Below are 21,765 nucleotides of genomic sequence, written 5' to 3'. Positions count from 1 at the left end.
TTGCATAAAAGTACTGTGTGTTTCAAACAAAGAAGGGGGAGGGGGGAGCTTGGTCGTTTAAAAAAAAAGACATTCCTGTAAAAGAAATAGAGATTATTTTTAAAGAATAATCTAAATGTAGAGTAGTGAAGCAAAGGATTCCAGACAGGTAGATGTGCTGGTAGGAAAAGCTGTAGAATCCATTATTTCCAGGTGACAAGTAGGTATGTAAAAATAAGGTGAGCATCTTCATGCTGAAGCTATGTAGCAGAGGATAGATAGTAATCTTTTTAGATTATGTCAGAGCAGAACTGTCATTCCGGCCCATTAAATCAAATTCCTGATTCAACTGTTACGATACATATTCTAATTGTGGGCCATGCTAGATATTACAATTAGAGAGCATTTAGGGAATTTATCATAATTTCTTTTTTCTTTTTTCTTTTTTCTTTTTTCTTTTCCCTTAGAAAGGCAGTAATACAGGTTGCAGAGAGAATCGACAAGTGAATGATATTGCCTTGCATTTATTTGACTACAAATGCTGAATTACTCAAATTTTGCACTTAACATTTTGTAGAGTTTCTCCTTTATTAATCAAGGTCAAAATAGCTTCTGTCCATCCTCTGCCAGAATATTCTCAGTGGACCTTTTGTTTTAGAACTGCAAATTGTTACATTACTGGAGATGGGAGGGAGATTTTAAAAATTATCTTTTCTTTTTCCCCCACCCCCATCTTCTGAAATGCACAGCAGCTTTGCTGTCAAGGCCTGGCCAGCTGCTGACCAGCCATGATAGGCCTTCATCAAATCAATCAAATGGACACAGACCTACTTAATATATAATGAGAGCATAAAGTCAGTCAGAAGAGTCTAATTCTGGGAATGAAAAGGATCGTGTTTTTCTGAAGTAGGGTCTTTTATAATGATAATGGAGCAGAGAGACCTGCTGTAGCTGGTGATAATAGATCCTACCATTTTTCCCAGTGGCTGGGTTAAAATCTGTAACTTTGTTTTGACAGAGACTGTCTTTCTAATTGTGCTGCCTTTCATGACATCTTAAGAGTGTGGTAGAATTGGTACAACATTTCCAGGCTTTACATGGTTGTTCTTTGATGTCTTTTGTAAACTAAGGAGTGGGAACCAATATGGTGGTGGTGGTGAGATGCTAATCCTCCTCATCGGTGGTAACTGAATTGCTTGGTCCAGAGTTGACTACGAAGGAGGAAAATGTGGAAATCGCTTGTCATTGACTTTAACAGGGATTGCGTTACATTGAGTTGCTCAGCATGTTCAAATTGTTGGATTGTTATATGGTGCAACTCAGGATTACTTTTCATTCACGATGTGAGGTCTGAATAACAGAACAGATATTGCTTGTGTCACAAAAAGTGAAAAAAATCCAGAATTACTACACAAAAAAATTATTTATCAAATGAAAATTTATCAAATCAAGCCATTGGTTTTAGTTGAGATAAAAATCTGGATATTGCTTTTGGTTCTTACCCAGTTTTCAACATGTCAGAATAAGAGAATTAGCTGTGTTTTGAGGATACGTTTGGCAGTCAAAGAATGCACTGCAGCTAAAAGGAAAGAAAATCTAAACCTCAGTATCTCCACATAGAAATGAAGCTTTTGGAACATTACCTGATTTTTATTAAAAATCAGATTATATATGCTACTGTATTTCCCTGTACTTAAGTTGTTCTGTCAGAGAAGGAATCACACCTATTTGTTCTTCAGCATTGAATAGTCAAATACTCCTCATTTCACGAGGGAACACGTAGGCAACATTTGGTTTTGTCTCTCAGTCTCCCTGTAGGCCATTCTGATTCCACAAGAATCAAGATTTTAACATGTGGTTATTTGAAATGTATTTTCAGTACGTGTTCTTAATAGATACATTCACATAAGAGCAGAGTAAAAGTAAGGAATTTGTTCTTTAGAGTTTGAATTTTACAAGTTTCAAAATTGTTTCTTTTTATAATATCAAGAGCTGGAAAAAGGGATTTCTGTCTTACCTGTAGAATTGGTTATAACGCCATCTTTGAGAGACTCTTCCAGCTTATCTGTGTCATGTTAATAGCAGTTTCTTGTCGTCGTCCCCCCCCCCCAATCAAACATGCAAAAAACGTTCAGAAAAAAACTCGAGCTACCTGGTCTTCATGCCTCTCAGTGAAGAGTTACAGCACCTCCAGGTGTATGCTTAGAGGAATTTCCTCTTAGTCTTCATTTTGACAGTCACCTGAAGGATGCATCTGTAGTATGTTTAATAGTGTGCATTCATTTGAATTTTTTAGGGTTCTTGCATCACAACAGCATCAAGAAACATCGATCAGAGTTGCTTTACATTGTTGAGCAGGGAAAATGCCAGAAGCATTCTCCAGTGTACCTATTCTGCAAATAAGCAAGGATTTCAGTTCTTACGATAAGTCATTACCATATATTTTATTAGCACTAAGTTAATAAAGGAAGGGTGAGTATATGAAGTCCATGCTGTGCTTTAGGAGGCTTAAGATTCCTGCAAATGATCAGTAGTCATCTACTAAAATATTTACATTTTGCTTCAAAGTAGTTCTTGTTTCCCATGTAGTCTTTTCATTAAGTGACTGTGGGAGACCACATAAAACGATACATGAATTGTCCATTTCTGTTGCAACCTATGTGCACTTTAATGTAACATTGAAAAAGCTGACTCTAAAAATTAAACACAGGAAAACAGTCATTTCAAAGTTAATGAAGCATGGTATCCAGAAACAAGTGGTTTATTTACATATACTAAAAGAAAAAAACAAACCCTAAGCAGCTGTGATGCATAATATGTAGGATAGCCTTTAAAAAAATAGCTAAACATTGATTAGCTAATCATCTTTTGCATGCATGCGTGCATGCATTTGTAGGAGTTTTGGCTACTGTGAAGCATGGCCTACCATGCACAAATGTTCTTCACAAAGACTTTCTTGCTCACAATTTTAGGCTAACAGGCGTTCTCAGAATATTCATCAAAGAGGAGAAAAGAAGTTGCAAACTGAGGCGCAGCTCTAGAGTGAGTCATTGTTGAGGATAGTTGAATTCCTGGTTCCTGTTGGTAGAAATGAACAATTTTAAGGCCACTCTCATCTCCACATGGTGTAAAGCTGTTAACTTGTTGCAATCAGTTTAATTCTTTTCATTTCCTTAATTAGTGTTCAAACGTGGCATCAGAAAGCAAATGTGCAAGCGATGAAAACGCATTTAAGTACTCTGAAGCAACAAAATTACATTAACTCTAATTCTGGCAGCTTGTCTTGATCATATACTCTTCTGAACTCCAAATCCTGTACACATTGTTCTTCCTCTTAGCTTGCATTTATTTAACAGAGGAGTTTATGGTATTGTCAGTCTATTAATAACATAAAAGAAAGATCTGTCCCTGGTACCTGAGCCCTGTATTGATTGAGTGTGTGGTGTACGTGCTTGTAAGTAGAGATTAATTCTTTGGTTTGTAAAATCAACTGTTTCATCCTTTGTGCCACCACTCAGCTCTACAGGTTAGCATCCACAGAAGCTTTAACATCTTTCTGTAGAGTAAAGGATGAGTCAGGGTAACAGCGCTATATTCTTGTTTAAAATCATGCTAAAGACAGAGGCAAAACTCATGGTGAATAAAGTGGCTTGAAACCAAATGAAGCAAAGCCAGTTACAAGTGTTCTACAAGTTTCTGTGGGTTTTACATTGTGCTTATTTGCTGGTTGTTATTCTCAAAATAATTTTACAAAATACTTGAACACTGTTAGTATTACTTGGAAGGCAATTAGAAATTGAGCTGGGAAAGGAGTATGTCCCTTATACAGAGAACCTATCTTCGTTGTTGGTTCCATTGTTTACTGTTTACAATATTCTCTAACTGATGTGACCTGCTAGTCAGAAAGGAGGAAGAAAATCTCAAACCCATAAAACTTCAACTTTTTAATTATAAGCAAAAAAAAAAAAAAAAAGGCATATTGGAGTTTGTGGTGTTTTTTTTTTTTTAATGAAATTCAGCCTCTTTCCCTGAAACAAAAAAATTCTCCTGTTTCATTTAGTTACGGGTGTTGGATGAACAACAAAAAAGTCTCAATTTTGAACTCCTGCCACTTAAAACTTTCATGTTGTTTTGCCTCTCACTTGGACTTAGCTACAGTCTCCCTTTCTTGCAACATCTGTATAGGAAAAAAATGAAATGGAGAGACAGAACTCTCCTAAGAAAACTGATTTTGAACAGTTGTCACTGTGAATTTACTTATGCCCAGTCTAAAATGGGTATAAGTGTCTGGATAGGAGGGGTGAGTTTTGGAGGGTAGTAGCGTCGCCCCAGTGCCTGCTGAAACAAGATGCTGGGAATTTTGGCTCTCCAGTCACTCACTGATGATGATGGCAGGTTGTGGCATCAACATTTCTCAGGTATTTTCTTCACTTCGCATGCAAATTTAAGGTTGCTGATACAGCAGCTTAGGTGATGATTGATGTATTTAAAATAAAACTCTAACTTATAGCAGTAGACGCTCCTGGGAATTCACTATGTCCAGTTACAATAGATAACCTTGATAAAAAATAACCTCTTATAAAATCCATGCATCTTAATGTTTCAGTTAGCATATCTGTGAAGGGTTGGTCTTTCTGATTTTGGTCAGTAGCAAAAAAGGACTTTGAAATAGCTGATACGTGATTTGTTCCTTGGTGACAGTTATTCAGGTCTTATTCAAGTCACCTCTCAGAAGGATTTGGTGTCTGCTCTGGCATCGGTACCATGGTTCAGGCATGGTTCAGACTCTCTTTCTCAAGGTATAGCAACTCGGTTCCTATACCGTCAACAGAGAAGTAGGTACAGGATTCAGGATGTCTCTCATAGGTGCATGAATATTGCAGTCAGGTTTTATGCCCTGGTCCTTTGAGTATGTAAAATCTTTTCATCTTTTCTTTGTGCTTTTCTTCAATTGAACATACTTGGTATCAGTGAAATGGTTAACATTCTGTCTGCAAGAGTGCTGTTTCTAAGCTACATTTCTGCTGTTCTGACCTACAGTTCTGGTTTGGCATTATGCCCGCATAGAAGAAATGGTTTGAATTCAACTATTCAGAAATATTTCTGAATGTTTACTGTTATTAGATGTATTTTGTTTGCATAGTTTGAGTCGTATTGCCTTTAATCAGTAAACATTACAGTAGATGGTAGAAATTTCTCGATCTTGAAGTTGGTTTGCAATCTAGATGGAGAGGAAAAAAGCTGTGGTTTCTATAGCAATAATTCATTTGTTAACCTGGAAGAACATAATAATTCTATAGATAACTCTTTATATAACCCCTACGATATGCAGTATGAGCAAATGGTAACCGATGCTGTACAATGTTGTGATTATTCATTTAATTTCCTCAAATTATTTCCCAAGAAAAAATAGGAAAATAAGAAACAGATATTGTCTCTGCCTGGTTGTAGGTGATCCCTGTTGGGCTTTGGAGCTCAGAATTCACTGGAGCAGGCAGGGCTGAAATTCATTATGAGGCTGGGCAGATTGCTTTCTGGTTAAGAAGGCAGTAGCATATACATTTACATTTCACTGCCTGTCTTCCTGCCTTGAAGCTTAAAGTTTACAGAATGCAGAGATGACTGAAATTGAAATTGCTATTCTGGTTTCCTTCTGGAACTACTTGTGACTTTTATGTTATTTTTAATAATGTAATGATAAGGTTTTTTGACACGTACTGTACATCTTTCCTTCAAGACAGCTGCGGTCTTCCTTGTGCAAACTGCCTTACCAGCAATCGCTGTGATTGCCAGGCTGGCAGGAAGAAAGTGGCATGCGTAAAGCATTGCAGGGAAAAGATTCACACACACACCCCCCCCCTTGGTCTCTGCTAGCATCTCACAATTCCATGAAGTGTATATAGATAGGTAGAAATTATTTCCCTCCCCCTAATAAATGTACTTTATTTTCATGGTTTCCACCGGAATAAAATAAAATCTTTATTTCATACTGTGGTCTGCTTACCATAAAGTTCGTAAGTGTTTCTCTCTGAGGATGTAAGTTGTAAAGGTAAAACTAAGGAATTTATAATAATAAGTTATGGAAATACGTGTTCAGGGAATTATGGAAGTGACTGTAAGAGTGTTTCCGAATATGAACTGAAATCGAGCATTGGAGCTTAATCACAAAAGGAATAGTGTCTGGAGCATCAAAAACAGGAATGGTTGGAGAAAGAATTATTCTGCAACCTTAGCTATAGTTGGGGTAAGGAAGATGAGTTAAACAAACAAACAAACAAACAAACAAACAAACAAACAAACAAAAAAACCCTAGAGTTCCTGTGAACTGCTTCAGTCTTGTAAATAACAGACCTTTTCTGTATTAGAACAATACGTTAAGTATACTAGTGTTTTCATTTTGAGGGTCACACACATTCTTTCTGTTATGGATTGAGGCTTTCCCTGCATTTTCTTTTTCTCCTCCTGAGGTGCCGACTCCAGTCTCCTGAGTAAATTTTGTTTTCTGCGTATTTCACCATTATATGGGTGCAGGGCCAAATGGGAAGTGGTTTGGGTTTAGTTCTTGCTGTTAGGCTTTTGTACAAATAAATTGTTACTTTGCATATTTTATGTTTTCATTATGACTGCATTTGTTTTCACAGCCTGAGGAAGAGCTTGATCCTGAAGAGAGGGACAACTTCCTCCAACAGCTTTACAAGTTTATGGAAGACAGAGGTAACACTGAATTTTTTTTCATTTTATTTTATTTTTAGTTTAATCTTTAGTCCACTTTTTTAATGGCTTTTAAAAATTGCTTTTAAATGTAATGAATGTCATTACGAGCATATTATCATGTCAGTGAAAAAGGATGATGGCTAGTCTGGTGGAAGGACAAACACTTTTACCCATTTTCACATGTGGCAGGTCTGCTTCCAGTACTTTGAAGCACAGTGCACAAAGGAAAACCAAATCCTCCCTGAGGTGTTTTGTTTTTGTTTTGCTTTCACAAAACCTTTTTTATGTTGACAATCCCTGCTAAATAAGCTCTCGGTTGATTTCTTGTTGTGACAGCCATGGCTGGGAACTGTGCTGCTGTTAATCTCAGGCTGGAACCTGAGGAGGCTATTCATGGATGGTGAAACTCAACCAGCAGAGAATGGGAGGTGTGCCATCTTCGAGTCTCCTTGCAGAGCTGTCTTAATCATGCGCAGATGTAGCAGTGATACTCACCTGAAGAGACAACTTAAAAGATTTTACTTTGTCCAGTAGCTAGAACAAGAAAATAGCATATTTTATTTTTTTTTCCTCTTTACAGAATTAGGTGAGACTGTTATTAATTGGAATAGTTAAAGTCCTGGTGTAAGACTTATATTGGAAGTGCGTGCGCTATGTATAGAGAGCAGGATGTACCTGCTGACTTGGGAGAACTGCTGTTGCATAAGCCATTCACATTTGCAGTTGTGATGAGACTGACACTAAAATGGAAGGTTTTCTGTTCCTTGGCTGCACCCCCTGTGTCCTGTTGTCGTGTCCCCCCCCCCTTTTTTTTTAAAGGATATTTAAGCTTGGAAAGAGTTTTATGTTTTAGAGTATATTTGTTTTATTCATTTTACTCATGAACTCACTATTTCAATTTGAATACCGTGTTAATCCCGCAAGAACGTTGGTGGAGGTAGATTACAAGTGCAACTACTGCCTTTTTACTTCTTTTTTCTTTCTTCTTCCTTGACAAAAGTTACCTGAATGATATTTCCATAGCAGCATATAGTACAGCAACTGCTTATGTACTTGAATTTGAAATAACCAGAGCTAAGAGGAAAATGTAAAGTACATGTAGCATCCAAATATTTCCCTGATTTTTTTTTTTTTCCTTGGGTTTTAAAAGTGGGGGTGGGGGGCAGAAATCAAGTTACCTTTGTAAAAGAGGCTCTGCGTCCCTGTTAATGAGATATTGCCAGTGCTTATCACAGGTTTAGAAATTGATCATGTATTATAGCAAAGTATACTGGAGCTCATCCAATATAATTCTGAGGCCACCTGTGTATAACGAGCGTTTCTGGAGAATAACCTGCCTTGGGGGAGTGAGAGGCTGTGTTGGGGGAAAAAAAATCCCTATGCTGCTGCACTAATCCACAATTTTCTTTCTTTTCTAGTAGCCTGATTCTTCCCCCTTTCCTGTTTTCCTCCTTCCTCACTCCCTTTCTTAAGCACTCTTAGACTACAAACCAAACAGGGATCATGTCAGAGACATGCCAGAGGCAAAAGAAAAAAGCATTTGTGCACTGAATTTGCAGACACAGTCCAGAAACTATTCTTTGAGCTAGTATGTCGATTGAGCATTGTACAGGACTTCTTCAGGACCGGGTCTTTCCCCCTGCCTGTCTACTTTTTGGTTTTTTTTCTCTGTCCTTATAGCAAGATTTCTGTTCCCACGAGATTTGTTCTACATTCTGTTCTCTCAGTATGCATGTTTTGATTCGTGTAATCATGACAGTATTCCCAAAGTCCTATAAAATTATATTCATGTTTCCAAATATAATTGCATGAAGATGAGAAGCAGCAGGGAAGAGGTTTGATATTTTTCCTTGCTAGGAGGAATACTGTCTACGTACGCAGCCACTTGCCCCAGGTCACTTTTGGTTTCTCCTTTTGCAATTAATTGTTGTTCTTTGTATCATTGCTGCTCATGTGATTTGAGTTCTTTTTTTTTTTTTTTTTTTTCCCCCAGAACTGTCCCAAATATTCATGTCCTGTTAGGGCTTTGTGCTTTTTCACATTCTGACAATTTGCCTGTGTATCTTTTTCTAATCCAACAGTCCTTCTTCTTCCCCATTCCTTTCAGACCCCACAGTGTTTTGAGTTAATCTCTTCGCACATTGCTATATTCCAGCATTCGTCAGGCGTTCTGTAGAGCTTGCTGCAATTCTGGCTGTCCCCCCTGCTCAAGAGAGGAACAGTGGGATGCAGGCAATTGAATGAGGGTTATTGCACAAATCTGAAAAGGAGGTCGAGAAATCACAGTTATCAGGCAGCTGGTGCCAGTATGCTAATAAACCACCCAGAAATAAGCGATGCATTCAAAAGAGGGTGAAGCCTTAATTGGTGGTTGGAAACTACGGACTTGTGACGTATCTTAGAACTATTAAATACAGATTTTAAAATGTAGAAAGATATTAGTAATCAAATGTGTGCTAAAGGAATGGAAGAAGCAGTTTGCTGTTCTTTGTGATAACTTCTTATTTCTGGTTTTGTTTTATTTAGGTACTCCTATCAATAAACCACCTGTTCTGGGCTACAAGGACCTTAATCTCTTCAAACTTTTTAGACTGGTATATCAGCAGGGTGGGTGTGACAATGTAAGTGTTGGATGCTTCCTGAACTAAATATGTCTATTCATTCTTAAAGGCTGCGGCTTGCGGCTGTGTTAGATATCATTCCTTAATGTTCTTGGTTAACAAAACCTGAAAACTTCCTTTTTTTCTTTTTTCTTTTTTTTTTTCCCCCCAAAGATTGAGAGTGGTGCTGTATGGAAGCAAATTTATATGGACCTTGGCATTCCTATTTTGAACTCGGCTGCTTCCTACAATGTAAAAACTGCTTATAGAAAGTAAGTCCTCGTATTGTATAATGGTGAAAATATGTTTCCTTTTTCTTGGTAGCATGTACAATATTCAAGCAGTTTTTGATAGTTTAGTGAAACAGTAGTTGACATTCTTCAGTTAACGAGCAGTTCTGAGCATTTTCCAGTGCTGAGGATTGAAATGGTGGAGGAAAGGAGGGACTGCTCAGGGCTGCGTAAGTTCCTGGTGCTCTAATACATTAGAATTCTGCTCATTTTCTTATCAAGAAGCATTCACTTTCAGCATGTGATGATGCCATTTCAGAGTACAACAATGAAATTTATAAAAAAAGCTTCGGCAAATGCAGCTTTGCAATTTGTGGTGATTAACAAGACTCTGTCCTCAGTCTGTAGATGCTGCATGCAGTGAGAAGAATTTTATACCAGTTTCTTCTTGAAAAATGTTGATAAACGTGTTTCTGGTTGCATATTTAAATATCATCTTTGTGGAATCTGTAGAATAATGGCTTTAGGGCATAACTGTGTACATTGCTATGGTGGATGTGACAGTATTAAGTAGTAAAATGACTGCTTGTAATGAAAAAATGCATAAATCTTTTTATTCTGACCCCTGGTTTTCAGTTGTGTTTTAACTTTTGAAATGGAAACCTTTTAGGAATGACACTTTTCAAGCTCGTTTTCTAAATAAAAATTATTTTTATTATTTATCCTCCTGGAAGTTTGACGAGAAACAATTGGGCTTTTTGAGTAAAAGGGAAGAATGAGGTTCTCTTGACTCGAACCTAAGGAAATTTGGCTGATTGAATAGGGATGGCTAATGACTCAACTCATGTTAATGTTGATGAAGATGAAAATATTCAGACTATCTTCAGTGGGATTTGAACTGGGCACATATTTAAGGTCTGTATTTTATAGAGAAGAGTATTTATCCTAAAAAGAGTAATTGGTAAATATGTACTAGGTTGCTGTTACAGTGGAAATGATGATGTTGTATGGACACATGATAGTATGTTGTAACATGCGTATTTATTCTTTGATGAATAAGCTAGTTCATATTTCTCTCACCTATAACTGGATTAGATTGTGCACACAGGCAGTTGCCGGAGAACAAGCTGATGCATGGCAATTTGTCACTGTGTGGTACCTTGTTTGTATGCCCATATTCTAATACAAGGCTGATTTTAGCTGTCATCATGCATTTGCTAAACAGCGTACATGTTCTTAGGCTTTACTGTCATGAATTCTTAATTGGATGGGGATGAAGTTAAATTTGTGGGAAGCACCTGTGTGTATTCTTTCTCACCATTTGACTTGTGTGCATAATTGTTTCATTTCAAAATCTTCTCTGACTTTTTATTTGTTACTTGAGTTTGGGTTTTGGTGTGTTTTGTTGGTGTTTCCCCCCTCCTCTTCCCCCCCCCCCCCCCGAAGTTACTGCTTCTCTTGCCTTTCTGTGAGCAAGAAAATACATTTTATGAACTTCAATAAATAGAAAATAAAACCTGAAATATAAATGAAACTTTATTTGTATCTATAGGTATCTTTATGGTTTTGAAGAGTACTGCCGTTCTGCAAATATTCAGTTTAGGACCATCCATCACAATGAACCAAAAGTGGTAGAAGACATACAGAAACACGTGGAACCAATGGAGGAAAGTGTAAAAGAGGAACAAAAAATGCCCCCAACAGAAGTTAAAAAAGAAGCAGAAGAAAATTTTTCCAGCAGTGAAAGCGAAAAAGAAGAAATAGAACTAAGATCCCCAAGGGTAAGTGGTTTGAACTGATTTCTATTTAGTGCTTAACAAAACCCCTTTGTATAGTGAACAGTTTACATAATGAGTTTTCCCTTGTGTAGTGATTGTACGTTTGAATTGGCGTACTTGTACAAGCGTAGGACAGGGTTCTGTGAATGCAGAGTTGGTGTTAACTGTTAATTATGTTCTACCTGTGAATAGAATCAGTTTTGATTATTTCTTCATATTCTGAACCATGGGATTTGCTCAGGCTGTGTTGGATGTCAGACATGTTTCGATTCAGGGATGGCTTGAGAGCTACTGAGAGCTGTATATCATCACAACGGTGAAACTCAGCAGGGCGGTCTTGGTTGTGGGTGAGAATTTCTACAGGCACACGGTACCTGGAGCTTTCCGGCAAGAAGCAGGAGTATCAAGGGACTGGTGCAGCTTTAAGAATCAAAGGAAGACCCATTTCTCTGAACTGGTTTTTATCACAGTATCTCTTCTTTTAATAAAAGACACACTGCAGTTTTACAGTGTGTAGACAAAAGTAGAGGAACACTTAAGTTTTGTCTTCCTTTGTCTTTGAATGCTGTAGAGATGAGGGTTGTATTAGTAGTTACATAGATAGACCAGTGACCCATCCGCTAGTGGATACTAAACCTGATGGAGAGTACAAGAATATTTTTAAGGTATTGGAGTATGACTGGCTTAGTGCTCTGTAGCACTCCTGTTAATTCTGTGAAAAGGACATCTTGTGTTCCTTAACAGAGCATGATTACTGAAGGACAAGGAATTGCTACTTTTTAAATTGTTCCAGTTGTAAGGATTCTGTTCAACTAAAATGTAATTCTATTAAAGTACTGCTTGCACACCAGCTTTACAAGCAAGTATCTGGCCTTTAAACTAATAGATGAAAAGACATACTGTAAGCATAAGTTTAGATTTGTATTATATATTATATTTCTATCTAACTGCAAGTGGTTTTTCCAAGCTGTATCAGCCTTCATGAACTTACTGGGATGACATTAGTTTTGTTGTTAGTTTGTTCATTTTTTTTTTGTTTTTGGAGAAAACTGGTGAGAGGATAAAGGAAGAATTTTTTGTCTTTTTTATCATTGTCTATGTTAATTTGTTAATATTTAAATACTATTTGATTATGCAGTTTATTACTTTATTAATCCAGTCACCAGCTATCTACTTATGAATGATTATTTTTCCAAAGTATTTACCATTACACTACTGTGAATTTTAATTATTATAGTGCCTTCATTACTGTTGTCTTTGGATGGCCTCCAAATAATTAATCTTGCATTCATAATGTATTTTAAATGTTCTGATTAGAAAGCAATGACCCTATACAAGAGATTTTTAATAGCAAAATGATAAACCTGTACTAGATCGCCAAGTTACCAGATCCTCCAAGTTACCAGTCGCAGATAGTCCCGGACAGCGGTTGTCTGGCTACTCAAAGTACCTTTTAAAAATGTGATACTTATGGATTTTCTAAAGCTGACAAATTTCTGCTCTGTGAAATCAACAGGTGGCTTTCAAGGATTGAAGATGCTGAACGGAAGATGCCTTCTCTCAGTAGTCCTATACAAGCACATTAATTAATGCTGTTGCTGTAGTTGAGCAAGGAATTTTGGCCCTTTCTGTCAGGGCAACAGACCTTACAGGTCTAAATGACTGTCCTGACATCCTCCAGAAGTTAATCAGAAGCTCATCCTCGTTATTCCAAACCAAGGAGAATGGCTTTATTTTGCTTTTTTCCTCGATAACAAGACTTTAAGCTGTTATCTTAAGATTTTAGAGTATTTTGCTTTTTGGTGTTGTCTCTAGCCTTTCTTCTGTGTAGGAATAGTGTATTTCACTTTCAGCTGAGATTTGGAGAGGCTATACAAGAGAACAACTGACAGGAGTCGTTAAACTGATGTTGTTTCTGTTCTAGGGACGACGAAGACTTGCCCGTGATGCAACCCCTGCTAAAAAAGACAGTGAAGAGGATAAAACACAAGAGAAATTAAAAGACAGTAACAAAGAAAACAAAGATATAGAGGAAACACCTGAGAATGCAGAAAAGAAAGAAAATGAAACTCCATTAGGGAGAAAAAGTACACCAAAGCAAAAAGAGAAAAAAATTAAAAAACAGGAGGATTCTGATAAAGAGTCAGATGAAGAGGAAGAGAGGCAGAGGGAGAGGTAAACATTAACTTGTGTCACTTTACAAGTATGTCTGTGTCGTGCTTGAGCCATACTCCAAGCAGGAGTATACACAGAATTGGAGATCTGACCAGTTTCCAAAATGTGGAAGTTGGGGAAACTAATTCACTCAGCCAGACAGGAAAGGGTAGAGTCTACTGTACTTTATGGAAGCATCTTTTTCTGGTAGATGCCAGACAGTATTTTTCACTTTCATTTTCTTGAAGGTCTTGCCAAGGTTGTGTTGGTCTTTTATCACACTGGTACGTACAGACACCAAGGAGAGCAGGCTATACGTATGCCAGGTGCCGTATGGATAGTGAGCAACTGTTTGGGCAGACTCATGGGCAGCTGAAATATAAATGGAGAAAAGACCCTTTCTTCTCACATGCTTTTGCTTAAGTGTTTAGTGATGGCTGGTGAATCTACAGCTTGCTTGTTCTTGTTGTTACTTGATGTATTGCAGGCAGGGGGTCAGCTAATAAAGCAAAGGAGGAGGAAAGAGGGAGTTTGAATGAACCTAGAGGTAGGTTGAAGAGGAGGAGTTGGAGAGAGATGGAAGGGCAAAGGGAAAAGAGCATCCAGAAAATAAGCTTGACAAGCTGAATTGGATTTATAGTCCTGGTTACAAATGAATTGTGAGCAGGTGACTAATTTATTACCAGAGTAGACCTCTTCTTAGCTAACTTTGGCTGTGGTCAAGGGCAATGTCTTACCTGTTTAAGCTGGTTTTCCTACTTTTTTTTTCTTGTCCATGTGGCTAAGTGGTGTGGACACAAGTTGATACTGAATAAAGCCTGATAGGGTAATTGCATATTTTCTTCTAAAGAGCTTTGAGGAGTGGGAACAATACACAATTATTTTAAAGAAAGTGTCACTGTGCAGTCCGAAAAAAAAAAATCTTGTGGTGCACCATAGCATGCAGGAATGCCTCAAATGAAGGTTCAGTGTGGGTGTGCAGCAGGTTGCAGAGGTATGTCAGATGACTTAAGAGTTCTCTTTAAGTGGTGCGGATGGTGCTTGTCGTCTTTCTTTTAATTGTTTGCCACAAGAAGATAGTTCATCTTTCCCTGAAGGCTAGCAAATCTGTTTCATTAAAAGCAAACCCATAGTCTTTTTCAGTATTTTCTTTCTTGGTGACTTTTTTGTAGTTTAACCTTAACAGTATGCTAAATTCACCCTAAAAATAGGGAAAGGAGAAGTACAGGTAGAAATAGGTTAGATTGTAAGTCTTGAAAATATGTTTAAATAGAATGTTTAAATGTTAGATATAGCTCATAAGAGGTAAATATAGCTAATAAGAGCTGTGTAGACACTTCTAAGCTTAGTTAAACACTGTTGTAGTCAACTGCTTTTCCAATGGAATGGTGTTTGTATCCATGAGAGGATTGCTGTGATGGCGATCGAGACTTACTGAGCCCTGGTAGTAAACTGTAGCCTATTAAGCAAACTGTAGAAGAAAATTTTCTTTTTTTTTTTTTAACATAGTTTGTCAAAATCAAGTATATTTTAAAAACTGAAGTTAGTTCTTCCTGTCTTACTTAGGAGCCAAACACTGAGTTAACTTATTCCTCTTTTTGCATTATCAAAATACTCATTAAATAAAAAAGCTTTAAGCTTTGAAGTAGTTGTACATCTAATAAATTGTGTTTAAAATATAATATAATTTTTCTGGATATTGCACTAGCTTTGGAGGCAGCGCAGGATGCAGAAAACGAGAAGAATTTTTGTTGCAGCCTTTTTCTTTTGTAGTAGCTTGGCTACACCAGTTAAATATTAAAACTTTGATTGTCATTAATCAGTGGGCATTTCAAATACACTTTACTGCAGGGAGGAAATTGAGAACAAAGGAGAATCAGACGGTGAAGAGGATGAGGAGGACGCAGAACCCTGCCTCACTGGAACCAAAGTGAAAGTAAAATATGGACGTGGAAAGACTCAGAAAATTTATGAAGCCAGTATTAAAAGCACAGAAATTGATGATGGAGAGGTTTTATATTTAGTTCATTACTATGGTTGGAATGTAAGGTGAGGAGAACAAATTGCCTTTCATTTCTTTGTTTGTTAAAAGGATTATTTGCAAAAGAATTTTTGTTTTTAAGAAAAAAAAAAAGAGAAATAATTAGTGACTTGGCTCTGAATTGAATTATCAACAAGATAACAGGATCTGACTCTGTTACATTTTTCAGTGTTAGTTGTTTTGTTCGTGGTATGACACTATTGCATTGAAATCTCAGAATGTACTTACTTGTATGTTTCCAAGTTCCCATCCTGCTTAAAGTGAGGAATCCTCACTCCTCACAGGAGTGTCCCTGTAATTTATTGTGTCAGCTAGTGTTAGCAGCATCAGACTTTTATTTAAAGGGAGTCACTGGTAATGGTGAAGACATCCACAATTAAGAGTATCAAGGACTGAAATTTTGGCAACAAGATTTATTCTTGTATTCAGTGTTAAATGTGATTATAAAGAACGGTTGTTACATGTAGAAAGGGTAGGAGAGGGCTAAGCAACAAAGAATTAGAGAAAAAAATGAATCAAATGCTTTTCTTGCAGCCACACTTTATATTCAATACGGCTGTAGGAGTGGCTTCTTGTTGTTATTGCTAAAAGCGTTGTGATTGTCTATATAAACAAAAATATCACAAAATTGGTAATTTTTTAAAATACCACACTTCTGGTCTATAACTTGAGACATGCCAAATCCATATTTTTCAAAGTAAACGAAGGAAATTTCTTTATGTGGCTACACTAAGTTTATGTGTGTTGGAGATATCCCCCAAATACTTACATGTGTCCCTTTATCTTATTAATAACTCTGGAGATTTTGAGGAGCACTAGTAGTATATCTGTGCTTTTCAGAATCTCATACAGTTTGTTCCTATAATTGAAAAACTTTTCCTTTTAAAAAAAAAAAGGTATATTTTACTGTTGACTCATAGTGTGGTGAAAACTGACTTTTGTATATCATGTGAAATAATTGACAAGCTTTATAGCTGACTGAGTCCCCTGACTTCCAGTGCTTTGCTAGCAAGAGGCAGGGAGTTTTCACCTCCATTCCCCCATCCCATAAATCTTTTTTATGGGTTAGAAATATAATTCTTCTTTCTAATGCCAGATACTGCATGTGTTTGTAAATATATGCTCTGCTTTCCTACCTCTCCTTAATAAACATTTTCTGTAATTCAGTCTTTTAAGTCTCATATTGCAAGAAACTTCTTTATATGCAGTAGTAACAGTGTGCTGTTATTTACTTCTAGATACGATGAATGGGTGAAAGCCGATCGGATTATCTGGCCTGTGGACAAAGGAGGACCAAAGAGAAAACAGAAGAAAAAAACAAAAGTAATGGTTATTTCAATAAGTTCCTTGTGGTACAATACTTACTACTATCGCTGGGTTTTTGTTTTGTTTTGTTTTTTAAAGTTATTCAGTCCACAGTCTAGTTTTTCAATAGAAGTGTAGAGCAAAAGGAGAAGAGGTTTGATGATCACAGCAGGGAAACATACTAATAAAAATTCTTTTTTCTTCCCCCCTCCTCAGAATAAAGACGACAGTGAAAAGGATGAGAAGAAGGATGAAGAGAAACAAAAATCAAAGCGTGGGCGACCCCCTCTGAAATCTACTCTTCCATCAAACACAACCTGCAGTTTATCCAAAACACCTAATAGTGAAGGTAAATCAGGAGCCAGAAGTGCACGGAACAACTTGTCAGATTCCTCACCATTACCAAATGGAACGGAAGGTACATCTGGTGCACTCGTGGTCTGGCATGGAAGTGCATGTAAACAGTGATGTAATGCGGTGCATTAATATGACAACTTCAGCGAACACAGTGCTGTCAGCAGCTTTAAAGTCCTACTTAACCAGTCAGTGTTCAAGCAATACAACAAAACACATTTTTGGTGCAGATTTTACTCTATAAAAATTAATACTTTCGATTTTGATTTTAGCAACACCTCGCAGGCAGACGAGACGTAGCTCAGGAATGTTTGATTCTGATAGAGGATCAAACGGTGAGTGATCTCAGTCCTGTGTATGCTTTTGAGGTTTTTTCAGTACCTTTTTGAAAAGAGGTTTGATTTTTATTTTTTACTTTTTTGTTTTGTTTTGTTTTTTCTCCCTGTGAATTTTATTGAGGAAGTAGTTGAGCTGACACTGCTGAGGAGCACAGTTTGCTCATAGAAGAGCTATGGCATGGAAATGACTGTGCAAGTCATTCCATATTCTTTAGCCAGAGCCTTTCAGTCCTAATCATGAGCGGACCAAATCTAGTGGCATAATGATAGCCTTTATTGTGGTAATTAAGTCCTCAACCTCAGTACTGCATCATCCAGCAGAGTTGTTAATTACATACAAATGACAGCAATATTTTTGGTATTTCTAAGCCTCTGTGAACAAGAACTGAAGTGAAATCACTGTCTCCTTTTAGTACAGGTCCCTGAGTAATCTTCTGGTAACGCAACAATGCTTGCTCTGTCTATGGTGCGTGATTCATACAGTAGTTTAGCGATGAAATGTCCATATTGTGGTGTAGAAGGGTTTTTTTTTCTTTCTGTTTGGGGGTGCGTGGAGGGGAGGAGGCTTGGGTTTTGTTCTTGTAATGTCAGGTGGAGGAGGCGTTACCCCCAGGTAGATCGTGGGAATCTGTGAAAGTATTTTCCCTACTATAAACTGTAATTTGTTTATATTGGCTTATTCGGGAAATAGTAGAAGTACTACTACTATTGTAGTTTCATAAACATTTTGAGTAAAAATAAGAACTGTAATAAGTGTGTTGAAAAACGCAGAATTTTTAAGTTTGAAATTGTCTATTGTAAACTGATGTTAATACCATAGATTACTGACAAAAAGGTTTTATGTGGTTGAAAAAAGAAATTGTGCTGAAATGGATGATTTAGGGTGCTGTTTCCTTATTTTTTAAAATTTTTTGCAGACTCTGGCTCATCTGATAGTGAAGCAGATGAATCATCTGAAAAGAATTTGAATGAAGAATTTTCTCCAGAAACTTCAGAACTGGAAAAAAGTGAAAAACTACATGATGAGAAGCTAGATGAAGAAAACCCAAAGATTCCTCATGCATTGAAAGAAAATGACAGGACTCAAGTACAGCCATTAGAAACACTGAAACTGGAAGCTGAAGAAAGTGAGCAAATTGTTCAGATTTTCGGAAATAAAACAGAACAAATAGAAGAAATCAAAAGAGAGGCTGAAAAATCACCTAAAGGAAAAGGGAGAAGGAGCAAGACAAAAGATCCCTGTTCAGAGAATGCAAAGATTTCACCAGGAAGCCAAGAAGAGGTGGCAAATGAATCTCTTGCAGAACCTGAAAGGTTAGACATGTCTTCCTTGGACTGTAAAGAGATTTCCAGCACTACTGAAAGTGAAACAGAGCCTTCTACAAAAGATAAGAAGCTTTTGAAAAGGAAAACTTTGGAACAGGCATCACCTGAGAAGAGAAATCGACGAGAGAGTGAGATGGAAGTGCCAAATATCGTATCTGAAGAGAGGACCAATGAATGTACTGGAGCAGAGGAATGTAGAGGGCTGAATGCTGAAGAGTCCCTCAGGACTGAAAATGAGGAAATGCCATCCCTGGTGGCAGAATCGGTTCAGCACAGTCAAGAGCTGAGGAATGAGAACTTCGAACGTCCATCTGAAGAAAATGAGAATGTTCCCTTAAAAGATGAGGATGATGCCATGCCTCACATTGGTCCTGAAACTTTGCTCTGCCATGAAGTAGACTTGGATGACTTGGATGAAAAGGAGAAGAGCAGTAGTGAGGACACAATATCAGAAAAGCCGGACCCTAATGCTTCAAATCCAAATCCATCTGCCTTACCCTCTGCCGTCCAGTCAAGCTTTTCAGTGGCTTCACCTCTTACTCTTAGTCAGGATGAATCCCGCAGTATCAAGAGTGAAAGCGACATGACTATTGAAGTCGACAGCGTGGCAGAAGAGTCTCAAGAAGGTCTCTGTGAAAGCGAGTCTGCTAACGGATTTGAAGCCAGTACTACGTCAAGCAATTGTAGTATAGCCGTGCAAGAAAGAGAGATTGGAGAGAAAGGTGAGTGCTTCCTGTGAAAAGTCGTTCTCTGCTGTAATGATTTCTGAAGTCGTCTTAAGCCTGGTGTTACTTTGCTAAAAATGACCGGTTTGTTTTGTCTTCTGCTTTTAAATTTCTTTGTTGCTTATAAGAGCAGCTTGTTAGTAGCAGAAATATTTGAGGTGTCTTGTCTTTTTCTTCTTCTCATTTAGGTCAAAAAAGACCCAGTGATAGCAATAGTGGAACATTGGCAAAAAAACAAAAGCGTACTCCAAAGCGAACAAGTGCTGCAGCCAAAAATGAAAAGAATGGAACAGGTACGTTCCTGGGGGGGGGAGAGGGGGAAGGTTATGCTGTGCTATAAACACATCTAAGGGCCCACTGGTCTGTTACCCAGTATTCCTGTTGGATGGGACTTCCTTGTCAGGGTTTTTCATTATTATTCATCATTATTATTGGCTGTTGACTGGAGAGAACTTACCAGCTGCGGGGTAGCAGTGTTACTAGGAAATCTCTTGGCTACTTTTAATTACTTCTTTAGGAAAAAATTTAATAACTGTGTATATTAGCACTTACCAAATATTTACAATTATGCTGATTTTTATATATTGGGTTGGTTATGATTTTGGGAGAGGGGAGCTTGTTCTTAATAGAAGCATCTCCTTTAAAGTTTTACGATAGGTGTTTCTCATGGGAAGAAGTGCGTTTATGTAGTCCAGAAAACATGTTTGATGCTAAAGAACAACTTTTCAGCAAAAGAAATCTTGTATGTGTTCATGTCAAGTATGTGACTATTTTTAACGTGCTATAGAAATCTGGATTTTTGTGTTTCTGAAGCTCATTTTTGGTGATCATTGTATTGAATGAGTCAATATATTTAGACCCTGTGGCAGCACTGTTATAATTTTTAAACACCGAAGTAAAATATTAATTACCTGACATACAATATTCAGACATACTTAACATGCTCATGTAAAACTTGGCAATTATTGTGGGGAATCTAAAATATTTGCATATATCAGGTTAAAATTTTCTGTTACATGTTAAAGCTTTTATGCTTTTAGTCATGTTTCAGAACTGTTCCTTTATATGTGTAAAGCAGTTTGGTAACAATACACAATCATGTGCTACCTACCTATATTAATAGAGTTTTAATCTTTAAAAAAGGGATTCTAGGGTCTGCTTTATATTGGAACCCCAAAATATGTGACATAAGGTAGCTTATCAGTGCTCTAATATTCCTATTTTAATAAGCTTCTTTATTGCTTCTGTAAGAAAATTTGACTATTGCTTTTTAACTGAAGGCCCTTCACTTCTGCATTAACGATCAGTACACTTGAGAGTTCAGCGCACGTTGTGTCTGATAAGGTTATACATTGAATCTGGGACGGTTTTTCCTTGTCTGTGTTCTGGGATCTTCTGAGGAAGGAACAGTTTTTTTCTTCATCATTTTTTCTGACTATAACTACAATTTTTAAAAAGTCGGGGGTTTTTTTTGAAGTCCAAACACATTTCTTTTACTGCAGGACAAAGTAGTGACAGTGAAGACCTTCCTGTCCTGGACAGTTCAAGTAAATGTACTCCTGTAAAACACATAAATGCATCCAAACCACAGAAGATTTCCCGATCACCTGCAAGAGTGATTTCGCCTCACATCAAAGATGGAGAGAAGGATAAACACAGAGAGAAACACCACCACCAGAATGCTTCGCCTAGAGTATACAAATGGAGTTTTCAGCTCAGTAAGAATTCTTTAAGTGACTTTGATCAGAGAGAATTTACAAGAAAATTTGTTCTGAAAGAAAAATGTGCAAATTTGGGGATTCTGATTTAGGTGCAGGCCTTTTATTGGCGTAGTTATGGAAGCGTGTTATCTTTCATGCTGCATCTTGTATACTCTTAAGAATTGCATTCATTTGTTTAAAATCACCTCGATGAAGCTATTTTTTCTTTTCCTCCCACTTTTAAGATGAACTAGACAATATGAGCAGCACTGAAAGGATCTCCTTCTTACAAGAAAAACTACAGGAAATACGAAAATACTACATGTCCTTGAAGTCTGAAGTAGCAACCATAGACAGGAGAAGAAAACGATTAAAAAAGAAAGACAGAGAAGGTAACTTTCAGATTTGCTTTATGCTTCCCATGAGAAATCAATTTTCTTGAAAATACATAACTCAAAGTAACTTGAGTTTAACTGATAGTATTTTTAGAAGAAAAAAAAAGTGTTCTCATCTGTTCGTAT

General features: G+C 37.2%; 1 protein-coding gene across 8 annotated transcripts in view; it reads left to right on the top strand.

The window, feature by feature from the left end:
• ARID4A (AT-rich interaction domain 4A) overlaps positions 1–21,765 on the top strand; it is a 51,385-nt gene that overhangs the window by 27,543 nt on the left and 2,077 nt on the right. For 2 of the 8 annotated variants that reach the window (XM_087748010.1, XM_087748012.1), the window contains exons 12-24: positions 6,621–6,693; positions 9,220–9,314; positions 9,468–9,565; positions 11,076–11,304; positions 13,226–13,476; positions 15,307–15,504; positions 16,735–16,819; positions 17,018–17,219; positions 17,428–17,490; positions 18,411–19,541; positions 19,733–19,837; positions 21,047–21,262; positions 21,490–21,636. In XM_087748010.1, coding sequence (XP_087604136.1) covers positions 6,621–6,693; positions 9,220–9,314; positions 9,468–9,565; positions 11,076–11,304; positions 13,226–13,476; positions 15,307–15,504; positions 16,735–16,819; positions 17,018–17,219; positions 17,428–17,490; positions 18,411–19,541; positions 19,733–19,837; positions 21,047–21,262; positions 21,490–21,636 — 2,893 coding nt within the window. The remainder of the gene's footprint in view (positions 1–6,620; positions 6,694–9,219; positions 9,315–9,467; positions 9,566–11,075; positions 11,305–13,225; positions 13,477–15,306; positions 15,505–16,734; positions 16,820–17,017; positions 17,220–17,427; positions 17,491–18,410; positions 19,542–19,732; positions 19,838–21,046; positions 21,263–21,489; positions 21,637–21,765) is intronic. The other 6 variants (XM_087748013.1, XM_087748016.1, XM_087748015.1 and 3 more) reach the window with 3 other exon arrangements.

This window comes from Nipponia nippon, unplaced genomic scaffold (assembly GCF_047370975.1).
Source record: "Nipponia nippon isolate SJK-2023a ecotype South Korea unplaced genomic scaffold, ASM4737097v1 scaffold_11, whole genome shotgun sequence".
NCBI lineage: Eukaryota > Metazoa > Chordata > Aves > Pelecaniformes > Threskiornithidae > Nipponia > Nipponia nippon.
The sequence above is the reverse complement of the archived record's forward strand: the minus strand, read 5'-3'. Positions and strand labels throughout refer to the sequence as shown.